The sequence below is a fragment of the Fusarium poae genome, chromosome 2 (assembly GCF_019609905.1).
Source record: "Fusarium poae strain DAOMC 252244 chromosome 2, whole genome shotgun sequence".
Classification (NCBI taxonomy): Eukaryota; Fungi; Ascomycota; class Sordariomycetes; order Hypocreales; family Nectriaceae; genus Fusarium; species Fusarium poae.
This window is the reverse complement of record NC_058400.1, coordinates 1,808,481-1,827,129: the sequence shown is the minus strand read 5'-3', so window position 1 is coordinate 1,827,129 and position 18,649 is coordinate 1,808,481. Positions and strand designations below refer to the sequence as shown.

Below are 18,649 nucleotides of genomic sequence, written 5' to 3'. Positions count from 1 at the left end.
GTCTAGTATAATCTAGCTCTATAATTTGGACTCTGGCACCAATAGCGCAAGTCTCTCTTTCAAGGCCGTCTCAGCCTCCTTCTCAATTCTACTAACAAGCACATCGCATGTAGGAATATCGTTGATCAAACCCATAACCTGTCCTGTTGTCCAAACCTATAATCAGTTAGCAAGCTCGTCTCACAATCTAGCGGATAGGACAAGAAACTTACGCCATAATCGACATCTCCAGTGATAAACACTTCCTTTCCTCGCTTACCGCTCATATAAGGCGCAATCTCTGCGAATTCACCCGACTCACTCTTCTTTTCGATTTCAAGCGCATCAAGCGCAACCTTGTTCTTGTACAACCGAGTGGTGTTTGTCCATCGTCGAAGAAGAAGTGTGGTGTCGGTCTCTTGTGCGCGAACGATCTCCTCCTTGACCTTGATGTGCACGGGCGCCTCGACGGTGCACATGAATCGCGTTCCCATGTTGACACCACAAGCACCGAGGCACAGAGCGGCGGCAAGTCCATAACCATCTGCGAAACCACCACTCGCAATGAAGGGCACACCCAGAGTTTGGCGCGCTTTGCTAAGAAGGATAAAATTGGTAATGTCGCTCTCTCCAACGTGACCAGCGCACTCGAAACCGTCTATGCTGAGGAAATCGACGCCTAGCTTGACGGCGCTCTGCGCGTGACGAATAGTGGTGCACTTGTGAAGAACGATGATTCCGGCTTTCTTAAGCTGTGTAATGACAGGACCAGGCGAGTTGCCAGCCGTCTCGACAACCTTGATACCCTCGTCAATGATAGCCTGGGCGAAAGCGGCATAGTTAGGAGGGACCATGGAAGGAAGGAGAGTGATGTTGACGCCGAAAGGGTTCTTGGTGAGGGTGCGACAGCGCTGGATCTCTTTGCGAAGTTCTTCGGGGGTCGGGTAGATGAGGGCGGTGATGAGGCCCAGGCCGCCAGCGTTGGAAACGGCTGAAGCGAGGTCGGCGGTGCCAACGTGCATCATGCCGCCTTGGACAACGGGCACTGATTTGTAAAAGTCAGTATGATGTCGTTGGGGATAAGGTTAATGTGATACGAACCTCTGATGCCCAGCCGCTTTGTGAGTTCAGTCGCAAAAGGCATTGTGATGATTGTCTAGATGTAGAAACAAAGTGCAAAAGATGCAAAAGATAGGGAGAGGGAGGGATCCTGTATATCTAAGTCTATGTAATCAAAGCCGTCTCACATAAGAAAGAAGAATAAAGAGAAAGATTTGACCCGAGGTTGTTTAGATATTTTCAGGACCAACACCCATCAAGTTTCAGTACCTACGTTAGTCCCTACCTCCCTCATGACCATTTCCATGATCATCGGTAACCAACCTTAAAAAAGGTGCCGAGGTATGATGCCAGTAAAGACCCACTCCTTCCCCCACACTCGGCTCGGTCCTCCACTCTCACATGCGGAAGGCGGGAAGGAGTACCGCAACTTACCATTGTACATCCAGATTCAACTTTGCGGGGAACAACAACTTCTTTATTGGCAGCTGTCAGAAACAACAAGTGCACAAAGCAGGTATTTTAGATATCAAAAACCGAAAGAGGAAATCTCATATCATAAGCTAGATCTCAACTGGTATTGAATTACTATCCTGTTCGACTTCTGTCTCCAGTGACTCTTGTCCTTGCTCAACAAATTCAAACTTCATCCTTATTTTGCAACATGCTTAAACCAAAGGCTCTTATACCGCATCCTGAAACACCTTGATATACAGAATATACCACATCATAAATCATCATAACCACCTTGGCTTTCCTGGCCCTGGTGTACACTTCCTGAAAGATGAGTGCCAACCCTATGTTCAACCCTGACGCCCAAAATTTGCAATAATCTCTCGTTGCAGTCCCATAGCTGGGAATATCCAGTAATAACTTTTATCATGTCTCTTAGTTGACGCTTGGCTCCAATAGTCGTACTTGAGGACTTCTGTCTCTTGGCTTCTCGATCAAATCCGCATATGCGTCGAGACTCTGGCCCATGACCTTGACAATCTCGAAGATATGTGTTCCCTTGAAAGTCTCCGCCCAGAGTCGCACAACCGCGACTGCGAGTTGTCGTAGCTTGGCGCTGTCGCTTGAAGGCGCTTCGTTCTGTCCTGAAAGCGATGGGTCGATTGGCGGAACCGCAAATTCAGTTTCATCAAGCATCCGGCGCACCATATCCAACAGGTTCTTTTCCTCGGGGGAAGCTGGCGCTTCATGCGGTCCAATTGATCCAATTGTCAAAAGCCACTTGGATACCAGTATAGCACACTCAAAATTGCACACTGTAGAACCCAGTTAGTGATCGGGTCGAAGAATAACGTTCAAATTGTACTTACATGAGTGCTGAATGCTCCAGTCGGCGGACTTGGTCCTGGCTACATAATTGACACCAGCCTTAACTAGCATAGACAGGGCATGGATTGCTTGAAACACTGCTCTGTGCAGTCTTAGACTTCGTACTAGTAAGGGAGTCCTACTCAAGGCGGACGCCACCAAAAGCGGATCCCGAGTCTCGAGCGCGGTCGAAGGGGTCACATCTGTGTAGAGTCGGATGTACGCTTGTCGCAACAAGGCAGTTGCCGTGTAATCCAGAGTTCCGCCCTCAATTGAATCCGATATGCTGTAGTGACCAGATTCCGCAGCCCTCAGCTGATGCTGATCCTCGAAGCTGGTTTGCCATACACGCAATGCTTGTGAAACCTCCTCAACATCCTCAGGCTTCATGGTTCGGTGAATATTGTATGGAAGACCAGTCGCAAAAGACGTTTGCTTCAGCAAGTAAATGTGTTGAATAAGCGCGTGGATGAGAACGTAACTTCCCAGGGACGACAGGTGCTGCGGAAGGCCTTGGTTTGTCCGACCGAATAGTCGTGAAAAGGCATCGTGTAAGGTGAGCTCGATTATCGGTGTTGACTGTCGCATTTCTTGCCATTGCCAGGCTGTCTCAGCCCTCCAGAGCTTGCCTCTTTGAGGCAAGAGCAGATTCAACTCAGACGTCAAAAGCAATGGTGGCATGTTGTACGCAATGCTGCAGAGGTTGAAAAAACAGTAGGCGACAAGCTTGGTCCGTGTCGCAGTCTCGAGTCGAATCCATGTTTCCCAGTCGTTGACCACACTTTGGTTAACCTCGGCAACCAAGCCTTCTTCCCGAATCAAGATCGCGAGATTGCTCTGCAAGGATAATGCTTCATGGAGAATAGTTGGCACGCCCCAGAGGCCGATAGCGAATAGAAGCAAAACGGCTTGGATAGTCTCAATCCGAGCTTGAGGCGTATTAGGAGAGCTAGATGCACAGTCAGAAGGAAGATCTTACTAGTAGATCAAGGTGCAACTTACTAAGGCTCACGGTGAGTATCCTGTGTTGCTGGCCGCTCAGACTGCGCGGATGCAAACGAGTGACGATATGTGGCACTTGGTGAAGGGCGTGTCGAGTGAGGACTGTAAGCAGCCGCAGTCGGCAATAGTGCATGTACCTCCGAAATACGCCTTCGACGGATCTGTTCCATGGCTACAGCCTTAGCAGCATACCATAGAGCATAACCTCTATTCTTCTCAAAGCGATATTGTGCTCCTACAGCGAGAATAGCAAGGAGTAACTCGGGCGCGGCTTCGGCAGGTGAGAAAGTCGGGAGATGAAGGAAAGGCAGATGCTCGTGAAGCCCGCTGATATAGCCTTCCAAGAATCGTGTCAAAGTATGTCGTGAAGGAAACACAAAATCGTTGGGTAGAACGGCAGAAAATTCGTCCAGTCTGTTCTTGATCACGGTATGATCGGCCACAGAGATACGAAGGGCGGACTGCCGCGCTGCTTCATCAATGCCTCGTGAGGCAGGATCTGCAGGATCTCGGGCTTCAGTCTGCATGGGCGGGAAACGGCCCGGAAGAAATGAAGATTTCGATAAGCGTCGTTGAGCGGTCCCGCCTTGGCTTCGAGAGTACATCATTTGCTGTTCGGTTTCGAAGCTCGGGGGTAGAAAGTGAGAAGAAGAAGCAAACTCGTCAAGAAATGGGTTGTAATCGTCGTAAGAACCAGGTGGTTGCTGAGGTACATAGCCAGATCCCAAAGGTTGGTCATCTCGTGGGCGTTCTGTCGTGTAGGCGACGATAGATTCTCCATAGCTACTCTTTCTTCGGGATTCTGGAGAATGTGGTGGGAGAGGCGCTGGCGCAGCATTTCTCTGAACAGGTGTCACTGAGCTCGCAAGGGCTGCGTCGGATAATAGATCAAGATTACAAGCTGCTGATCGAGGCTGTGCTCGGTGATCGTGAGGGTTTTGTTGAGGGCCTGGAGGTGGCCCATGGTGATAAGCTTGAGGCTGTGGCAGAGGTTGCTGAGGTGGCGGGGGCCGTGAAACATTGGTATGTTGGTGTCCGATAGCCTCAGTATTTGTTTGGCCTTCAGAGATAGAGCTCTTATGTGAGGTTGAAGATGTGTTAGACGACAGCTTCCTGGGTCGACTGTTGTCTTTGCTACCTTCGTTGAGATGCACGAGCTTCTCGTGTCTAACAAGAAGATCCCTTATATCCATGTAAGTATGTATTAACAGAGTTGAGGTGAAGTGTAAGTCCCGGTTGGGATAGCGCACGTAAAGACAGGAAAGGAGGCAGAGGTCATGAAATGTCACAGGTTAAGAATTGAGTGGATGAGTGAGTGGTGACTCAGTTACAGTATATGAGTGACCGGGTGGGACGGGCTGAGAGACGGGGGAATATAGGGGAACTAAGAAAACGTACCTTCGTCCGAACGTCTTTCCGCAGCGATCCCATCCACATGAAAATGGCTTCTCTTTTGTATGTGTTCGCTCATGACGCTGCACATGCTCGACACGTCTTTATGGCGAAAGTCTGGTCAGCCTACAATGGAATCGTCGGCGAAGAAGAAAGATAACGAACCTGAATCGTTTACTACAGTACTTGCAGGGAAGAGTCTTGGGCTTTGGCTGGCGAACTTCAGTTGACTCTGGGCCTACAAGAGGAGGAGGAGGACCAGGAAGAGGCCGAGGAGGGCCTTCCATGGACTGAATAGCAAGCATCGTGGATACGCAGGCTCAGATAATAAGTCCTCGGTCGATTTCTAGTTATGTTTGATGTTCGATATCGAGATGTGGGGTGAAAGATATCGAGGAGAGATAAAAGAGATAGTGAAGAAAAGAAGGAGCAGAACAGAGTAGAGCAACACAGATTTGGGATTTGGAGCTGGAACTGGGGAGATAGATGCAGGAAGATTGCGGGGTGCGTTAAGGGTAAAGCATGGCATGTGGAGGAGGAAATAGACGGTGGCCCGTGAGCTACAGTGCAGCGCAATGCAGTTGCAGCAGGTACATTCAATACAAAGCTTCGTAAAGAAGGAGGGTGGAGTGTGTGGAGGGTGAAAGGTGGAAGGGAAGGTGGAGGCCTGGGCTTGGGCTTGGATTTGGATTTGCCTTCCGCGGGAGAGACAAGACAAGACGAGACGGGGATGGGGGAAGGAAAGATGGGGATGGGGTGGACGGGAAGAACGGGGGGCAGAGCCTGAAAGGAAGGAGGAGTGACTAGGGTCCAGGTCCTGTATGAGAGAAAAAAAAGACCACAGCCAAGCAACCAAGCCTAAGCCTAAGCCAAGAAGAGTGAATGAATCCAAGGAGCTGGATGGGATGAGATGGAGGGGACAAGGTCAAGGTTGAGATCAAGGCCAAGGTTACGGTCAACAAGGTCAACGACGGACAGTAAGCCTCAAAATCAAGCCAAACCAAGCCAAACCAGACACAAAAACAGAAGACGCCCTCTTAGTGCTTCCCCTCTCGTGTCCTACGGTAGGTACGCTGCAGTATGATATCTCGGCTTTTCCCCTCTCGTGCCGACATCAAAAGGTACGGTACAATACCTGGATTGGCCGAGTATAACACGTTATTGGATGAGTACTCTGCCGTACCGTCTCTCCAGCCTCGTCAAACTTTGGGTGGTGGTGATTGTGGTTGTTGTAAGTCAACTTGTAATTGTAGTTGTAATGCCGTATGGAGGAGGGACGATGTTTTCGGTATGATGCCGAACCGAACCGTGAATATGGATATGGCGATTTGGACTTTTCAAAAATACCAACCAAGACCTTGGTCTATCAAGTCCAGATCTTTTATTTATCGTCTATCAATTCATCCGGTAAATATCATGTTTTGCCCGTGTAATCTGTGGACGAATATGGGTGGATGAGAAACGAGGTTGTGGAAGAGGAGAAAACTAGACAGGCAGGTACCCAGAGAGGGAGGGCGGAATCGCATACCTAGGCACCAGCAAGGAGGGGTTTTGCCCCGGAGATGGAGGAGAGGAGAGGAGAGGAGAGAATGGGGAAAACATAATAGATGGGTTGGCGCGTGTCAGAATTTGCGGTCTAAGTCATCGGCTTAACGTCCGAGAGACTGGCACTGATACCGGATCTACAAAAGATGGAGTAGACGCGTGTGGATTTATGACGATAGGGCAATCTGTGAGATCTCAAGTATCGAGATAATGATTCCCACTGTAAGAATGCAACACAGCACTGAAAGGAGAGATTTAGATAAGGTACGGTGCACGCTGACTTGGAATCATAGGTTATTCAGTGACCAAGTCTGCTGTGATAAACAGGCGCCAATAGGTCTAGATTCATGTCAGGTCAATCAAAGGGCTCGCCGCAGAGTTCTGTCAGTGGGCGGTCGGCGGAGGACACCGAGGCGTAGCCTGTAGGATAGCTTGAGCATGCCACGTCGATACGTCGAGAGAGGGACAGAAACAGCCGAGCCAGCCAGACAGACGGTGATACAGGGGTGTAGGTATAAAAAAAGAGAAACAGACGTGGCGAAAGAGTCCAGCCAAGCCAGTCCAGGGAAAGAGGGGAAGAGAGGAGACATGGAAGCCCAGCAGGAATGGTGTGGCAAGGTTTCCGTACAGCCAGTCAATCCCCTAAGAAACTCGCTGTAAAATCGTTCGGAGACTGCTGAGAAGATGGAAAACACTGGCCCGGATTACAGGTCGGACAAGGTATGACGGCGTAGCGCGGGCGCAAGGGCCAGGGCGGGGAAATTGGAGGTGATAAGCTACAGTACTAGGAGGTACTTGCTTGGATGCCCGGTGCTTCCATTACCTTAACGTAACTTAGTGTTCCTGATGGTGCCAAGCTTAGTTGACAGAATCACCAGATTAGAATAAGATGGGGAAGATTTGACCGAGATGCATACATGCTAGCAGTTAGAATATCCGGAATTGTAGTGCTGAAGATAGTTTCAATCCTTCTTCCCCATCAGATCCAAGTTATCTTGTACGTAAGTGATAAAATCTCGACACTACTATTCAAGCGAGAACAAAGTGTGGGGAGTGTGAGTGGGCAAACTAACCCGACTGCATCAATCTGGGGGAATGGATATCTGGGAGCCACTGATTCCGCAAAAACAAGCAAGCCACAAAGCGGAATTGAAAAACGACAGGGACAGCTGCAAAAAGAAAGGGAAAAAAAACCAAAAATGCGACAAAGACGTAGCATACCCAAGATTTTGATCAATTATCAATGTTACAAACACGACAGAATATAGCCTATCATGCCTCTACGATTAGCACTCAAACATCCCATTCTAGGGACACGGAACAGACGGGAATTCTTGCCGTCCCTACCTAGGTACTACACTCTACCGAACTGTGCGCCAGCACGGGTCAGCGCAAGGCAACAAGGCACTGGTACTGGCAGCTTGGGAGAATGGAATGGTAGGGTCAATAAAAGGTACAGCTTTGTTCTTGTTCTTGTTAGTTGAAATAACCTCAACGCAAGCCCAGCTCAGCCAAGGCCACGACGTCTTGGGGGGCGTGCAGCAGTCGAGGCTTGTAACGTAGACTATTGGGTACTTAACCTTCGTCATCGCTGAACGAATCCCCCCTAAAACTCTCTTTCATAACAGCTCTGCACGGGCAGCCAAGTAAACTATCACCCATTCAGAATTGCTAAGCCACCCTGGGCATGTGTCAGAGTGAGTCGCGAGGTAAAAGAGACAGGTTGTTGTTTGTAAGCCACCTTGAACGAACAAGTATAGGTTATTGATAGCCAAGGCACATGTTAAAAGCAACAAGCAATCAAGTTGGTGGGAAGGGGGGGACGGTTAATTGCAAACAGTCCAGATCAATCTCGGCATTCAAGCTACAATCGTGATCGATCTAATGCCAACATAATATAATTATTTACAGTATGTACGGACCCTGCAAGCAGAAGTCCTTTCGTAGGAGAAATTCCGTTTCCCTTCCAGTTCTTTCCCAGCATCTTTCTGGGCATTCCAATGATACCGAACCTCCGCGGCTACTACCCGAGCGATAGGACCCAAGTACCGTCAAGTACATGCGGGGGGAGCCTAGACTGCCCCCCATGGGGATTGGAGACCGCTAGAGCGGCCAGACTGATCCACTTTGTCTGTCATCTCTTACAAGCAGAAAATACTTTTCCGAGCCAATCACGACAACTTTCATGGATCTTAACCCCCGGGTCTACCTGGTTACGGCAGGTAAACGGTCGTCTACAGTTACCAAAGTTAGGTGTCGCTTTTCGCCGACATTGAGTGCGCACTTGGCATTTTTAGTGGTTCAACGAGAGCTGAACATTTACGGAATCAGCGTGGTTTTATTTAGCGAAAATGTTCGTTTCCTAATTCTTATATCAGGTCAATATTTCGAGTGGTATTTAGAGACCGGATCATCGTCGGTCGATCTCCGGGTATCATACCGTGTTAGTCAATTGTACAGGCTGGTCTGCGGTTGCCCTCACTTCGCTCATGTTGTACGCAACCGGAAGGTACAAATGATGAAACACACATTATTGAAAAAGTGCCTTTTTAGGTTTTCCTTGAAGTTGCTTCAGTTGCACTTGCACTTTTTTCACACACACGTGATAAGTTTTCGTTCAATCCTCGACAAATCACAACCTTTTCGTACCCAATCAAAGCTACTCCTCTTTTCCTCCTCATGCCGCCTTTTGCGCCGTCACTTGGAGAATCAAAACGCATGAAATAACTTTTTCCAAAGTGAAAATCGCTTCTCTTTTAGGGCGTGAAGCGGAGACGAGGCCGGTGCGGAGCAAAGGAAGAGAGCGACACCAGGAATAGTTCCTCGTTTATCTTTTTTTCCTCTCCCCCACGACGCAGTCGCGTAATATCACGTACCCATGCCATGCTATGCTCACCAACATCCTGTGTCATGTTACAACCACGGCATGCTGCTGATCCTTTCGAAACGACAAGACATAGACAAGGCAAACCTGAGATTCCAACAAAGCAACGAGATGACCGGAACAATCACTCAGTTGCCCCCAAACTCTGTGCTCTCAAGTGGTGGGATCGGGTAGATCACACAGGCGCTTGGGGGCTGTGATATGTATCGGAGACGATGAGCAAATCTGGTTCTCTGCTTGCCTAATGTGATACCTTCCGAGTGTCAAGTTACACAAATTACAGTCCACTCGTCGTATCTTGCCAAAGGCTTGACAGCCGTGGCCACCATTCTCATTATTTCTTTTCCTCCCTCCACCGCTGTACTCGCCTCCACGTAACTGCAACACACCCGTGCAGCTACAACACCATCACAAATCACGGTGGTGATCAGCTTCTGCACCAAGGTCCAGGGTCCTTGCTCATGAGCGACGTGTTGGGGGTCTACCCACAACTTTGTTGAATCAATCGATTCCTGGCAAGACTATCATTGGGCAGCCGACAATAGCCAGCCTTGTCTTTGTCAAGCAGTCCTACAGAGTATACCAGCCTGAATGGCTCGCGTCTAGCTGGGGAACAACGAATTCACTCGAATTGGGGAACCGATGAACCAGGTTTCCGCAGATGAGCTTACGATTAGCCACTTTCAGAAACCATTCCGGCCACAATTACCAAGAACGGTTTACAAACGTCCAGTATCAACAGTACATTTGTATAGAAGGATGCTATTAGTATTTGCTAATTCTTTCAATGCTTAGGCCTGGTGAGTGGGTTTAGCTTACGACAAGCGAGTTCTGGGGACTAATGGAGGTGCGGGGGGACTGGTGGTCGGTGCGTGTGGGGTAGTCTAGATTTAGGATCTTGATCCAGACGCGACTGAGACAAGAACCTCGTCTCTCTACGGTACACATGGACTCTTGCTTGGACTTTTCCCGAGCTGTGCATTGGTACATGAGCTCATGGATGTTTACCCTGTCCTGTCTACTGCACCATGCCGCCGCCACTATGCAGGTATTTACTCTGCCCGCTGCCCCCTGAAGGTGCAGACCGCTAGATGAAGGGCTATGGATAATGGCACTCAATCGTCGGGATTTGCCCCCGCGTGAGGCTTCATTTCCCCGTGGGGTTTTCTATCATAAACCGCGTGTAAGCCGAGCCCACCCTTTTTTCTTTCCACCGGCATGTTACCGAGTCCAATGGAAGAAAGTTTGTCGATGATTCCGAGCTACGGTACGTTGTATCATTTGTTGACCTGATCAAGTTAAAACTTATACAGACACCTGCCAGCCTGCCTGACTCGCATCTGCAATTCCTTGTGAGTTGGGAAGCTCAGGCAGCTACACCCTCAACAATATCTTGCCCTGGGCCGGCAATAATTAAGTTCAGCCTACTCAACATTTTACGTGCTGGAAATTCGGAATCCCCAAATGATCCGATATACCCTTTGTATCCGGGGTAATTGAGATGCGGGGTCGGCTCAGAATCCCATGAATACCTATACATATATCAAGGACCATCAAAAGATGGACATCGGGAAGTCGGCCATCTCCCCGTGAATTCTCATATTTCCCTCTGTCGTGTGCCCCTTGATTGAAGGCCACTCCGGTCTGGTTCACTTGCTGGTATACTACAGTGCCACTGAGGTCACCAAGATAGCCCATATCATGTCAAGGCTTGATATACTCGTAATACAAGAACAGATTCAGAGAATGTCTGATACTGAGCCAAGACACCAACAATAATCACATTGGCTGCTACTGGCACGCAGCCCATGTCTTGGTCAGAATGACTGCTTTGGTCAAACATACATTGGCTACCTACATAGGTCTTTGCTCACGGAGCCAGTGTCCAAGTACAGATCGTAGCCACTTGACACCCCTTGCCGAATACGCCCCTCGCGTCTTCTTATAACTTGAGGCCCGCCTCAATGAGTGAGCACCAAAGCCAGGTATGACATCAAAGCAACTCTGATGTCTTACCTCGTTCTTCTCAGCCTTCAGCCTTGGAGCGAATAACCAACCTGACCGCTTTCGCTGCCAAGGCGAATTAGACGCTGTCTCATTTCTTCGGCTCTTCGCCTATCATCTTCCAGGAGCGGTTGAAAATCACATTTGTCGACCCAGCTACCAACCCCGTGTTGTAAGACGTTCCTCGCTCGGAGACTGTTGCCCTGTATGTGGCCGACTGAGCCGTGCAGCGTCATTCGCTCCTTGCTGCTATTGTAGGCGCCACAATGCAGAATGTTATTGTTGTAGAATACAATGTCACCTGGCTCTAGCTTGACAATGAGCTGGTTAGGCAAATACTCGGCAAACGGGTCAGCGTCTCGCTCAGCCGAGGTCCTCGCGCGCTTATGCGAACCGGGCACAACGATGAGAGACTCATCCTCCCATAAGGCAAAGTTATACTGAGCATGGTAGGCGTGTTTGCCAAGACGCTCCATCTCTTCCTCTTGACTGGCCTCAGCGGGGATATCGTCGCGATGCCATCTCAACTCAAAGTCTTTCTCTGGCCTAACAAGCATATTGAAGAGCTCCATCGCGAGATGCTCATCTTGGCACTGAAGTAACTGCTTCACAATACCCAAGATGGTCTCAGAGAAGTATAGCTCGGTGAAAAGCTCGTGACCTGGAAGTTCAGGGTTCATGAGATGCTGCACGCCCCATATTCCGTGCTCGCGCGCTTGGCTCGCGTCCCATGGGGGGAATTGCTTTGGGACTGTACGTACGAACGGCCATTGTCCATCGCGGGCCAGCTGAGTTGCCTTTGAGCTGACCTCTCGCAACGCTTCGAGCTTATCACTATCCACGATCGACTTGATGATGACAAATCCATCTCTGTCAAGATCTTGGAGGTACTGCGAAGTCGGCATGGTATATGATGTGATATTGCACCGGCGTCGTCTATTGCGGCTTACGGTGGTGCGGTGCGGCGCGGAACGATGAACTAGCCGGTGGACCGCCGGTAAAATAGGGCAGAATTCCGCAGCCCCTCTCTCGAGCTACCTGTGCTAAGCAAGCACACTGGGGGGGACTCGCTTGTGACAACTCTTCGTCCAGAAGGGTAAGCAGTGTAGCAGATGTTGGAGATGCTTCGGGGTATCTCGAGACAAAGCGAGACTTGGCGCGGATATGTGCAGAAAAGGGTTTCAGTATTGTTAAACGGTTGCAGGTAATAAGGCAGGTGTTTCTTTCTTTCGTGCTACGAGCCCTCTTTATCAAACGCATGTGGAGAATCCTACTACTGTTACGGCCGGCTCGTTGCATCTGCGATGTCGGTTCAAGTAACGTAACAGTTGGGAATATCAATTCGTAGTCAGACGCCTCGCGTGTATTGAGATTTCACGCCAGTATCAACTGCTGTTGTCATAATCGTCATTCATTATACCGATTCCCAAGTCTTACTATCCCAAAGCCATTTTGTCTATCTGCCTCATCATAATCCCTCAGTTGCACGCCTCGGCAGACCACCGCACAGCAAATCCCTTGACAGTCTTTTGAACATCCAAATCACCAGGGTCGTTCTCAAACAATGGCTTGTCGAGTCTTCGCTCAGCAATCTGCTCCACCTCGAAGCCTTGCTCGCGCGCAATATCAAAGAAACCCATGTCGAGCTCCTTCTTCCACGGCCGGTAAGAGGTGAAAAATACGTAGGCGACGCTCTCACGCGAGACTTTCAGGGTCTCCTTAATCGTCTTGACCATGTTACCGTGCTCGCTGTGCCGGAATAGGAGATCAGCTAGGATGAGAACATCAAAACGTTCCTGGTGAGAATCGTCGGTTGGGTTCAGACGAGCCAGCAGTGGGATCGAGTCAGCGCCCCAAACGAAGCCCATGGCATCGACGGTGTTGGCGATGCGACCACGAGGCTCGACAGTCTCGTCACACTCGTCAACATTCTTCTGCATGGTGCTGATGATATCAGGGTCGGGATAATCCGTCACGACAACCTTGCGCGCACCCAGGATAGCAGCGACGAGACTAGGAAGACCAGCGGCAGCACCGAGTTCAAGAACCGTCTTGTCCTTTACCCGTGAGGGATCCTCCTCGAAGAAATCAGAAATCATCTTTGCGCCGTTCCACAGATGATGAGCCTCGGTAGGGCTGGCGCCGACAAGATGCAACGTTATGGGCTTGCCGCTCTGCATGGTGAAGACCTGGGATGTAGGCGGGGGCGTAGGGGGGCAGTAATCCTCTGGGTCGTCCATGAGGTCGCCGAAGCCGTAGTCTACTTCTCCAGACATTGTGGTAAGCGATGGTGGTAGTTTAATGGCGAGTGAGTGTTGACCAAAAATGTGAGTTTTGGAGTAAGATCCCGGTGATCCGGTGTAGATAGCTAAGATATTCCGTAGGCTGTATGAGTTTGGCCTTGGGACCCTGACCTCTTTTTCTGGTGTTTTCCCTAACAAACTTAGTCTCTGGAGACAAAGTGCCGTCGGTCGATATTGTTGAATGTCGTGGAAAAAAGAGTTTTGATCTGAGTGGTGGGCCAAATGTGCGCTCACAGTGCGTGAAAAGTCCACCTCTTTCTTTAACACCATTATATGCGATAGGTATGCCAACAATAGCAATATACAAGAATAAAAATGCGCCCATTACCACAACCTCCAACTCCCGAGACAATAAGAGAAAACAAGAGTATTCTCTATCCGAATCGCTGTCGCGCCAACTCCCTCAGCATACTCACAGTACCCTCCTCCCTCTCCATGTAAGCCCTCTTCCTCTCCTCCATCTCCTCCCTCTTGGCTCTGTCGACCTCTTCTCTGCGAATCTCTCTTTCCGACTTGCGTCGCTGTTCCCTCTCTTTGGCCTTTTTGTACTCATCTAGTGAATCGCCGCCACCCATGAGCTCCTTCTCGTCGGTAACCTCCATAGCGCCGGGGCTCTTGTCACGGAACGAGCGCATCTTGTCTGCAACGGCTGCTTTCTTTTCGAGCATGCGCTCGCGAGTCCCAGCTTCGGCGCGGGGGACCAGTTCATCAAGCCGCTCTTTCTGTAAAGCCCTGTCGGCTTTGCGTGCGTTGCGGATGTCTTCGATGGAAGCTTGTTTATCTTCCTCGGCAAGTTCAGCACGTAAAGACAAATCTTGGAGCGTGGGGATGCCTGGGCCGGAGCGTCGTGCACGATCTGATCCTGGGGGAGGGGGTCCGTAATCATCATCCTCGTCTTCGCTGCCTTGGTTTGTCGTGTCCTTTATGGGCTCCTCTTCTTCTTCCTTGTGCACAGAAGCGTGTCTTGGTCGAGCTGTAACTGGATTTTCCGCGGTGATACGAGCATAAGTTTCAGGGTCGTACCACCCCTCTGCAAGTTCATTGCGATTCCATTTCCCAACAAAACTCTTCCATCGTCCCTTGACCTCGCGATCATCCATTGCGGTCATGTCCTTTTGCTTCTGGACACTGAGATACTCGCCAAGAAGTGATTCGAAGGCAGTCAAATCTGCTTTTGATAAAGGTCGGGCATCAAATGGAAGCTTGACTGCGACTTCCGGTTTGCGACTTGCATGATCCCGATGTTTGTGAGATGAGCGGTGATGGTGACGGTTATCATGATGTTTGGATAATGAATGGCGATGAGTTGGCTCAGATAAACGTCCTTCATGTCGAGATGATGATAATTTTGATCGTTCATGCGCTGGTGATCTTGAGCGTGAGCGCGTGTTGGTTCTATGAGTGTTGCGATCGTGGCTCCGTCTGTTATGAGAGCCATAGTCCCGTCGCGGTGACCTTTCGCGGACTCTGTCATTATTCCCCATTTTGACTCTGTCAGATAATTGCGACTGATTTAGATACTGAGACATGCGATTCAAATTCGATGAACCAATATCGAAACATGCAGTTAGAACAAGTTCAAAGCTCTTAAAGAAATGAGATTTTGAGGTCAAGGGATGGCACAGTGCGCCCCGCTTTTCTCTAACGTTACACTACCAGTACCTAGCTTCATTGTTCAAGTCTTATCTACCTATGCATTCAATTTTCAAATGTTCTCGTAAACACACAGGCAGAGGGGAAATAAACTCCATTATACTTTCTAATAACGGACGTGTTCTACCATGGTATTTTTCATACTTTCCGCTATAATGTTCTTGATCGCTCAGCGACCTTATCATTCCGCTCATGCTCACAAAAGGGTATATCATCCTCCAATCTAACAAGCTCCTCAAAGCCATTATAGTTTCCTTCATTCCGTTCTGTTCGCTAATTTGAGGTATTAAGAGCATCAGACAGTTGAGGAATCCAGCTCTGAAATTATCCGATTCCCGTATAAATGCCTTCTAGGCCTGGCTCCCTGCTTCCACCTCTGCTTCAATGTTGCCATGAATGACACATCCCAAGCATTGGCAGTCATCTCCGCACGGGCAACTCGCTTCCTCTCCTGCACACGAGTCTCCAAATGGATAGCTGACAAAGAAGAAGTCATTAGCCGACAATGCCTGCTCTTCACTAAGACCGGAAGCTGCTTCGGAAGGAGTCTGTGGGGCGACTGGCGACACGGTGCCCTCAGCCGAACCGATAGAGGGTGCAGCCGCAGTGTTTGCGTTCATGCTGTGGCCGTTTGTTGCTGGTATCTCGCCACCGTTGACATGCCCGTTGCTGTGCCCGTTACTGTGCCCATTGACATGGGTGTAACCTGTGTCCATCATGCTCTGCCAGGCCGATCGCACATAATTCTGCGTCGCCTCGTTATATGGGTGAGCTGCACAGCCTACACACTCACACGAAGCACCACAACTGCATTGATGAGAAGTGCCCGTGGTGGGGTGCGGAGTTTGGAATGGCGTTGCACCAGGCATACCATAGGGTGACGGCATGCCTCCTTGGCTAGCAAACGTCATGGTAGCCATGACTTGTCTCCATTGTTCCGGTTGAAGAGGCTGCAAATACGATCCATACTGAGGTGGGTAGGTGAATACTGTTGGTTGAGGATAGTAGGCATACATGCCATTAGGCATCATGACGGGTGCCGGAAAAGGTATCATCATACTATTAGGCGTAGGTAAGTCGCCAGGTGGTATAGTGTCAGTCTTTTGGTCAGACTTGGGTGAATCATTCTTCGATGAACAGCAACTCTTTTTGGGTTTTGGAGGACTCGGTACAGACGCGAGTGTTATAGGAGTAGAGGCCGCGTTTTGGGCATTCCCTCCTCCGCAGCAGGAGCCTACTTTGGGTGCAGGCGGGCTTGGTTCTTCCAGAATTTGCGTGGCTGTCATTGAACCTGCGTGGTTGACCATTGTCGTTTTCGAGCTATTCGGGCTCAGAATAGGGGTTTGGACTTGTTGGAACATTGGATACATGACAGGACCAAAGGGGCTTTCCGCGGGGGTCATGCCCATGCTCCCGTAGGGGTTTATATCAGCAAGAGGTGTAGTAGACTTTGGAGTGGCGTCCTCAAAAGAAGGTAGGATGTTGAGCATTTTGGGATCCATCCGCTGCAAAGCCGTCGGATCAACCGATTCTCTTCGACTCGAGTTGCTCCCCTTGGAACTCGTCTTCTGCACTCGATAGCCTGAGCCCGGGGTCTTGCTAGTCGGACTTTGGGGTGCAGAGCTATTTGCACTGTCGCCATTCTCGGGGTGAAGAGTTGGTGATTCAGCACCTTTGCTAGGACCACAATGGCAGGCTTGTTTCTTAGGTATGGCAGCCGTGACCCTTCCGCAAGAGCATGGGCGTGATGCCGGATGAGGACAGCTACTAAGAGGTCTGCCCGGCTTCCTGACGGGCACCATTAGTCGCTCGTTGGCGTGTGTACACTTAGTAGACCGATGGCCTCGGATGCAAGGCTCGCTACAAGCTCAAGAGTTAGTCAAATCTACCGAATCCTGCGGGTACCGACCAGGCCAGGCCAAGCGGCAACGTACCAGGCCATTTTTATTCCATTGATGAGAGGCATGGTGAAGAGATAGCCCGATAAGTATTATGTACAACGGATGACAGAGGTGGAACAAGACGGATGTGTTGTAAGGATTGTGGCCGGCGCAAAGCCGCAACGGGAGCGAGCCTACGACGAAAACGCGATTCTCGCGGATTTTGACATGGAAATGTGAGGATCCGTGTGAAGCGACGCAAATTATTTGGCGATAATCAAAGCTCGGAATGTCTGCGCAATGAGCGAGGGGCTACAAAAGATGAGGTTTGCGTCGGCTGTAGCGCAAGTCGTCGATCTCGGTGTGGGGGGTTCGATATTCGATATAATACTGTCGTACTTGAACCCGATGGTGTACGGAATAATTATGAGTGTATGTGAGCTTGTAGGAGTGACTGATTGAAGCCCAATATGGTTTCGGTTGGTGTTGTGTTGGAAGTAGAAGGTGAAACAAAGCCAACAGAACAGACCAGCCAGAGGAAGTGCGATGGATGTTGACTAGAACCATCAAGTAATTCAGGGACCCAGCGTCTGCGTCTGCCGCTACCTTGTCAGCAGCAAGAGCGAACAGCGGGTTTCCTACCTGCAAAGGTGCATCAACCCCCCACCATGCGGGGACTGCAGCGCTGCAGCAGACGAGCTAGGCTAGTAGGAAGCGCCCCAAAGGGTGTCTGATCCTAGCGAGGCACTTGATTAGCAAGATCATTGCTACGCTAGTGACAAGCCGAACTTGAGGTGCATCTATCATTTGATGTCTTGTCAGGTCATGTCGGAATGAATGGAATCGATTGTATTCACGGAACAGAGATGTGCAAATTGTATAGAGTGCATATATAGAGTATATCTGACGGATAATCTTCAACGTCTGAAATAAAACATGACTTCATTTCCATGACAACAGCATCCTCAAAAAGCCAAGACCGAATTCATCCCGCAGCCCCGTTCCTTACAGAAACGAATGAACCCATCCATTTTCCGGCCGCCGGTACGGAGCATTGCATTTGATCGGCCGATGCCGACAATTTACCTCCGTTGGACGGCCGATACTGCCTCGGTATGATACTCAGCAACTGTACACCAATACAATAAAAAATATATTAAAAAATTCACAGACCATCAGATAGTCTTGAATACTTAAAATACCTCTCCCACGTAATTCTTTAACCTTGTTGCCGCTTCTCTCTTGCCTCTCCACTACCGTATGCTCGCTCCATCAGCCAACCTGGCCGGTGAGCAAGTTTCCATTGGCTCACAGGCCCCGGCCACTTCAACACCATCATAGCTCATGCACAAGTCTTTTGTCCTTTTTTTTTCTGCCTTCCTCATCTTGTCTTTGCTTCATGCACACAAAGATGATCCCATTCGTATTGTTGTTCTCCGTGACGTAGACACAAGTACCAAGTCATATAACTTACAAATCGTCAAAGGCACGGCCCGCTGGTTCAGCTCATGCGCGACTCTAAACATCACAAGCCTTAAACCAACCAAGATACTGTGATTACGAGACTTATTCCCATAGAACCATGTTCTCATAATAGCGTTACATTGTCTCTCTGTTCTAGGCTCATC

General features: G+C 49.6%; 6 protein-coding genes across 6 annotated transcripts; all 6 read right to left on the bottom strand.

Moving 5' to 3' along the window:
• Positions 1–18: 18 nt before the first annotated feature.
• On the bottom strand, positions 19–1,123 carry FPOAC1_004536 (uncharacterized protein; the record flags this gene model as incomplete). The annotated part of the gene is made up of 3 exons (XM_044849081.1): positions 19–156; positions 213–1,024; positions 1,081–1,123. The coding sequence occupies 3 exons, from the start codon at positions 1,121–1,123 to the stop codon at positions 19–21; spliced, it is 993 nt and encodes a 330-aa protein (XP_044707791.1).
• Positions 1,124–1,926: 803 nt separating this feature from the next.
• On the bottom strand, positions 1,927–5,057 carry FPOAC1_004535 (uncharacterized protein; the record flags this gene model as incomplete). Its single annotated transcript, XM_044849080.1, has 5 exons — positions 1,927–2,306; positions 2,361–3,307; positions 3,361–4,542; positions 4,759–4,854; positions 4,918–5,057. The coding sequence occupies 5 exons, from the start codon at positions 5,055–5,057 to the stop codon at positions 1,927–1,929; spliced, it is 2,745 nt and encodes a 914-aa protein (XP_044707790.1).
• Positions 5,058–11,214: 6,157 nt separating this feature from the next.
• On the bottom strand, positions 11,215–12,090 carry FPOAC1_004534 (uncharacterized protein; the record flags this gene model as incomplete). Its single annotated transcript, XM_044849079.1, has 1 exon — positions 11,215–12,090. The coding sequence occupies one exon, from the start codon at positions 12,088–12,090 to the stop codon at positions 11,215–11,217; it is 876 nt and encodes a 291-aa protein (XP_044707789.1).
• A 573-nt stretch (positions 12,091–12,663) lies between these two features.
• On the bottom strand, positions 12,664–13,461 carry EFM7 (Protein N-terminal and lysine N-methyltransferase efm7; the record flags this gene model as incomplete). Its single annotated transcript, XM_044849078.1, has 1 exon — positions 12,664–13,461. The coding sequence occupies one exon, from the start codon at positions 13,459–13,461 to the stop codon at positions 12,664–12,666; it is 798 nt and encodes a 265-aa protein (XP_044707788.1).
• Positions 13,462–13,862: 401 nt separating this feature from the next.
• FPOAC1_004532 (uncharacterized protein) lies at positions 13,863–14,972 on the bottom strand (the record flags this gene model as incomplete). The annotated part of the gene is made up of 1 exon (XM_044849077.1): positions 13,863–14,972. One exon carries the CDS (start codon positions 14,970–14,972, stop codon positions 13,863–13,865), a length of 1,110 nt encoding a protein of 369 aa, XP_044707787.1.
• Positions 14,973–15,491: 519 nt separating this feature from the next.
• Positions 15,492–16,943, bottom strand: FPOAC1_004531 (uncharacterized protein; the record flags this gene model as incomplete). The annotated part of the gene is made up of 1 exon (XM_044849076.1): positions 15,492–16,943. The coding sequence occupies one exon, from the start codon at positions 16,941–16,943 to the stop codon at positions 15,492–15,494; it is 1,452 nt and encodes a 483-aa protein (XP_044707786.1).
• Positions 16,944–18,649: the final 1,706 nt, after the last annotated feature.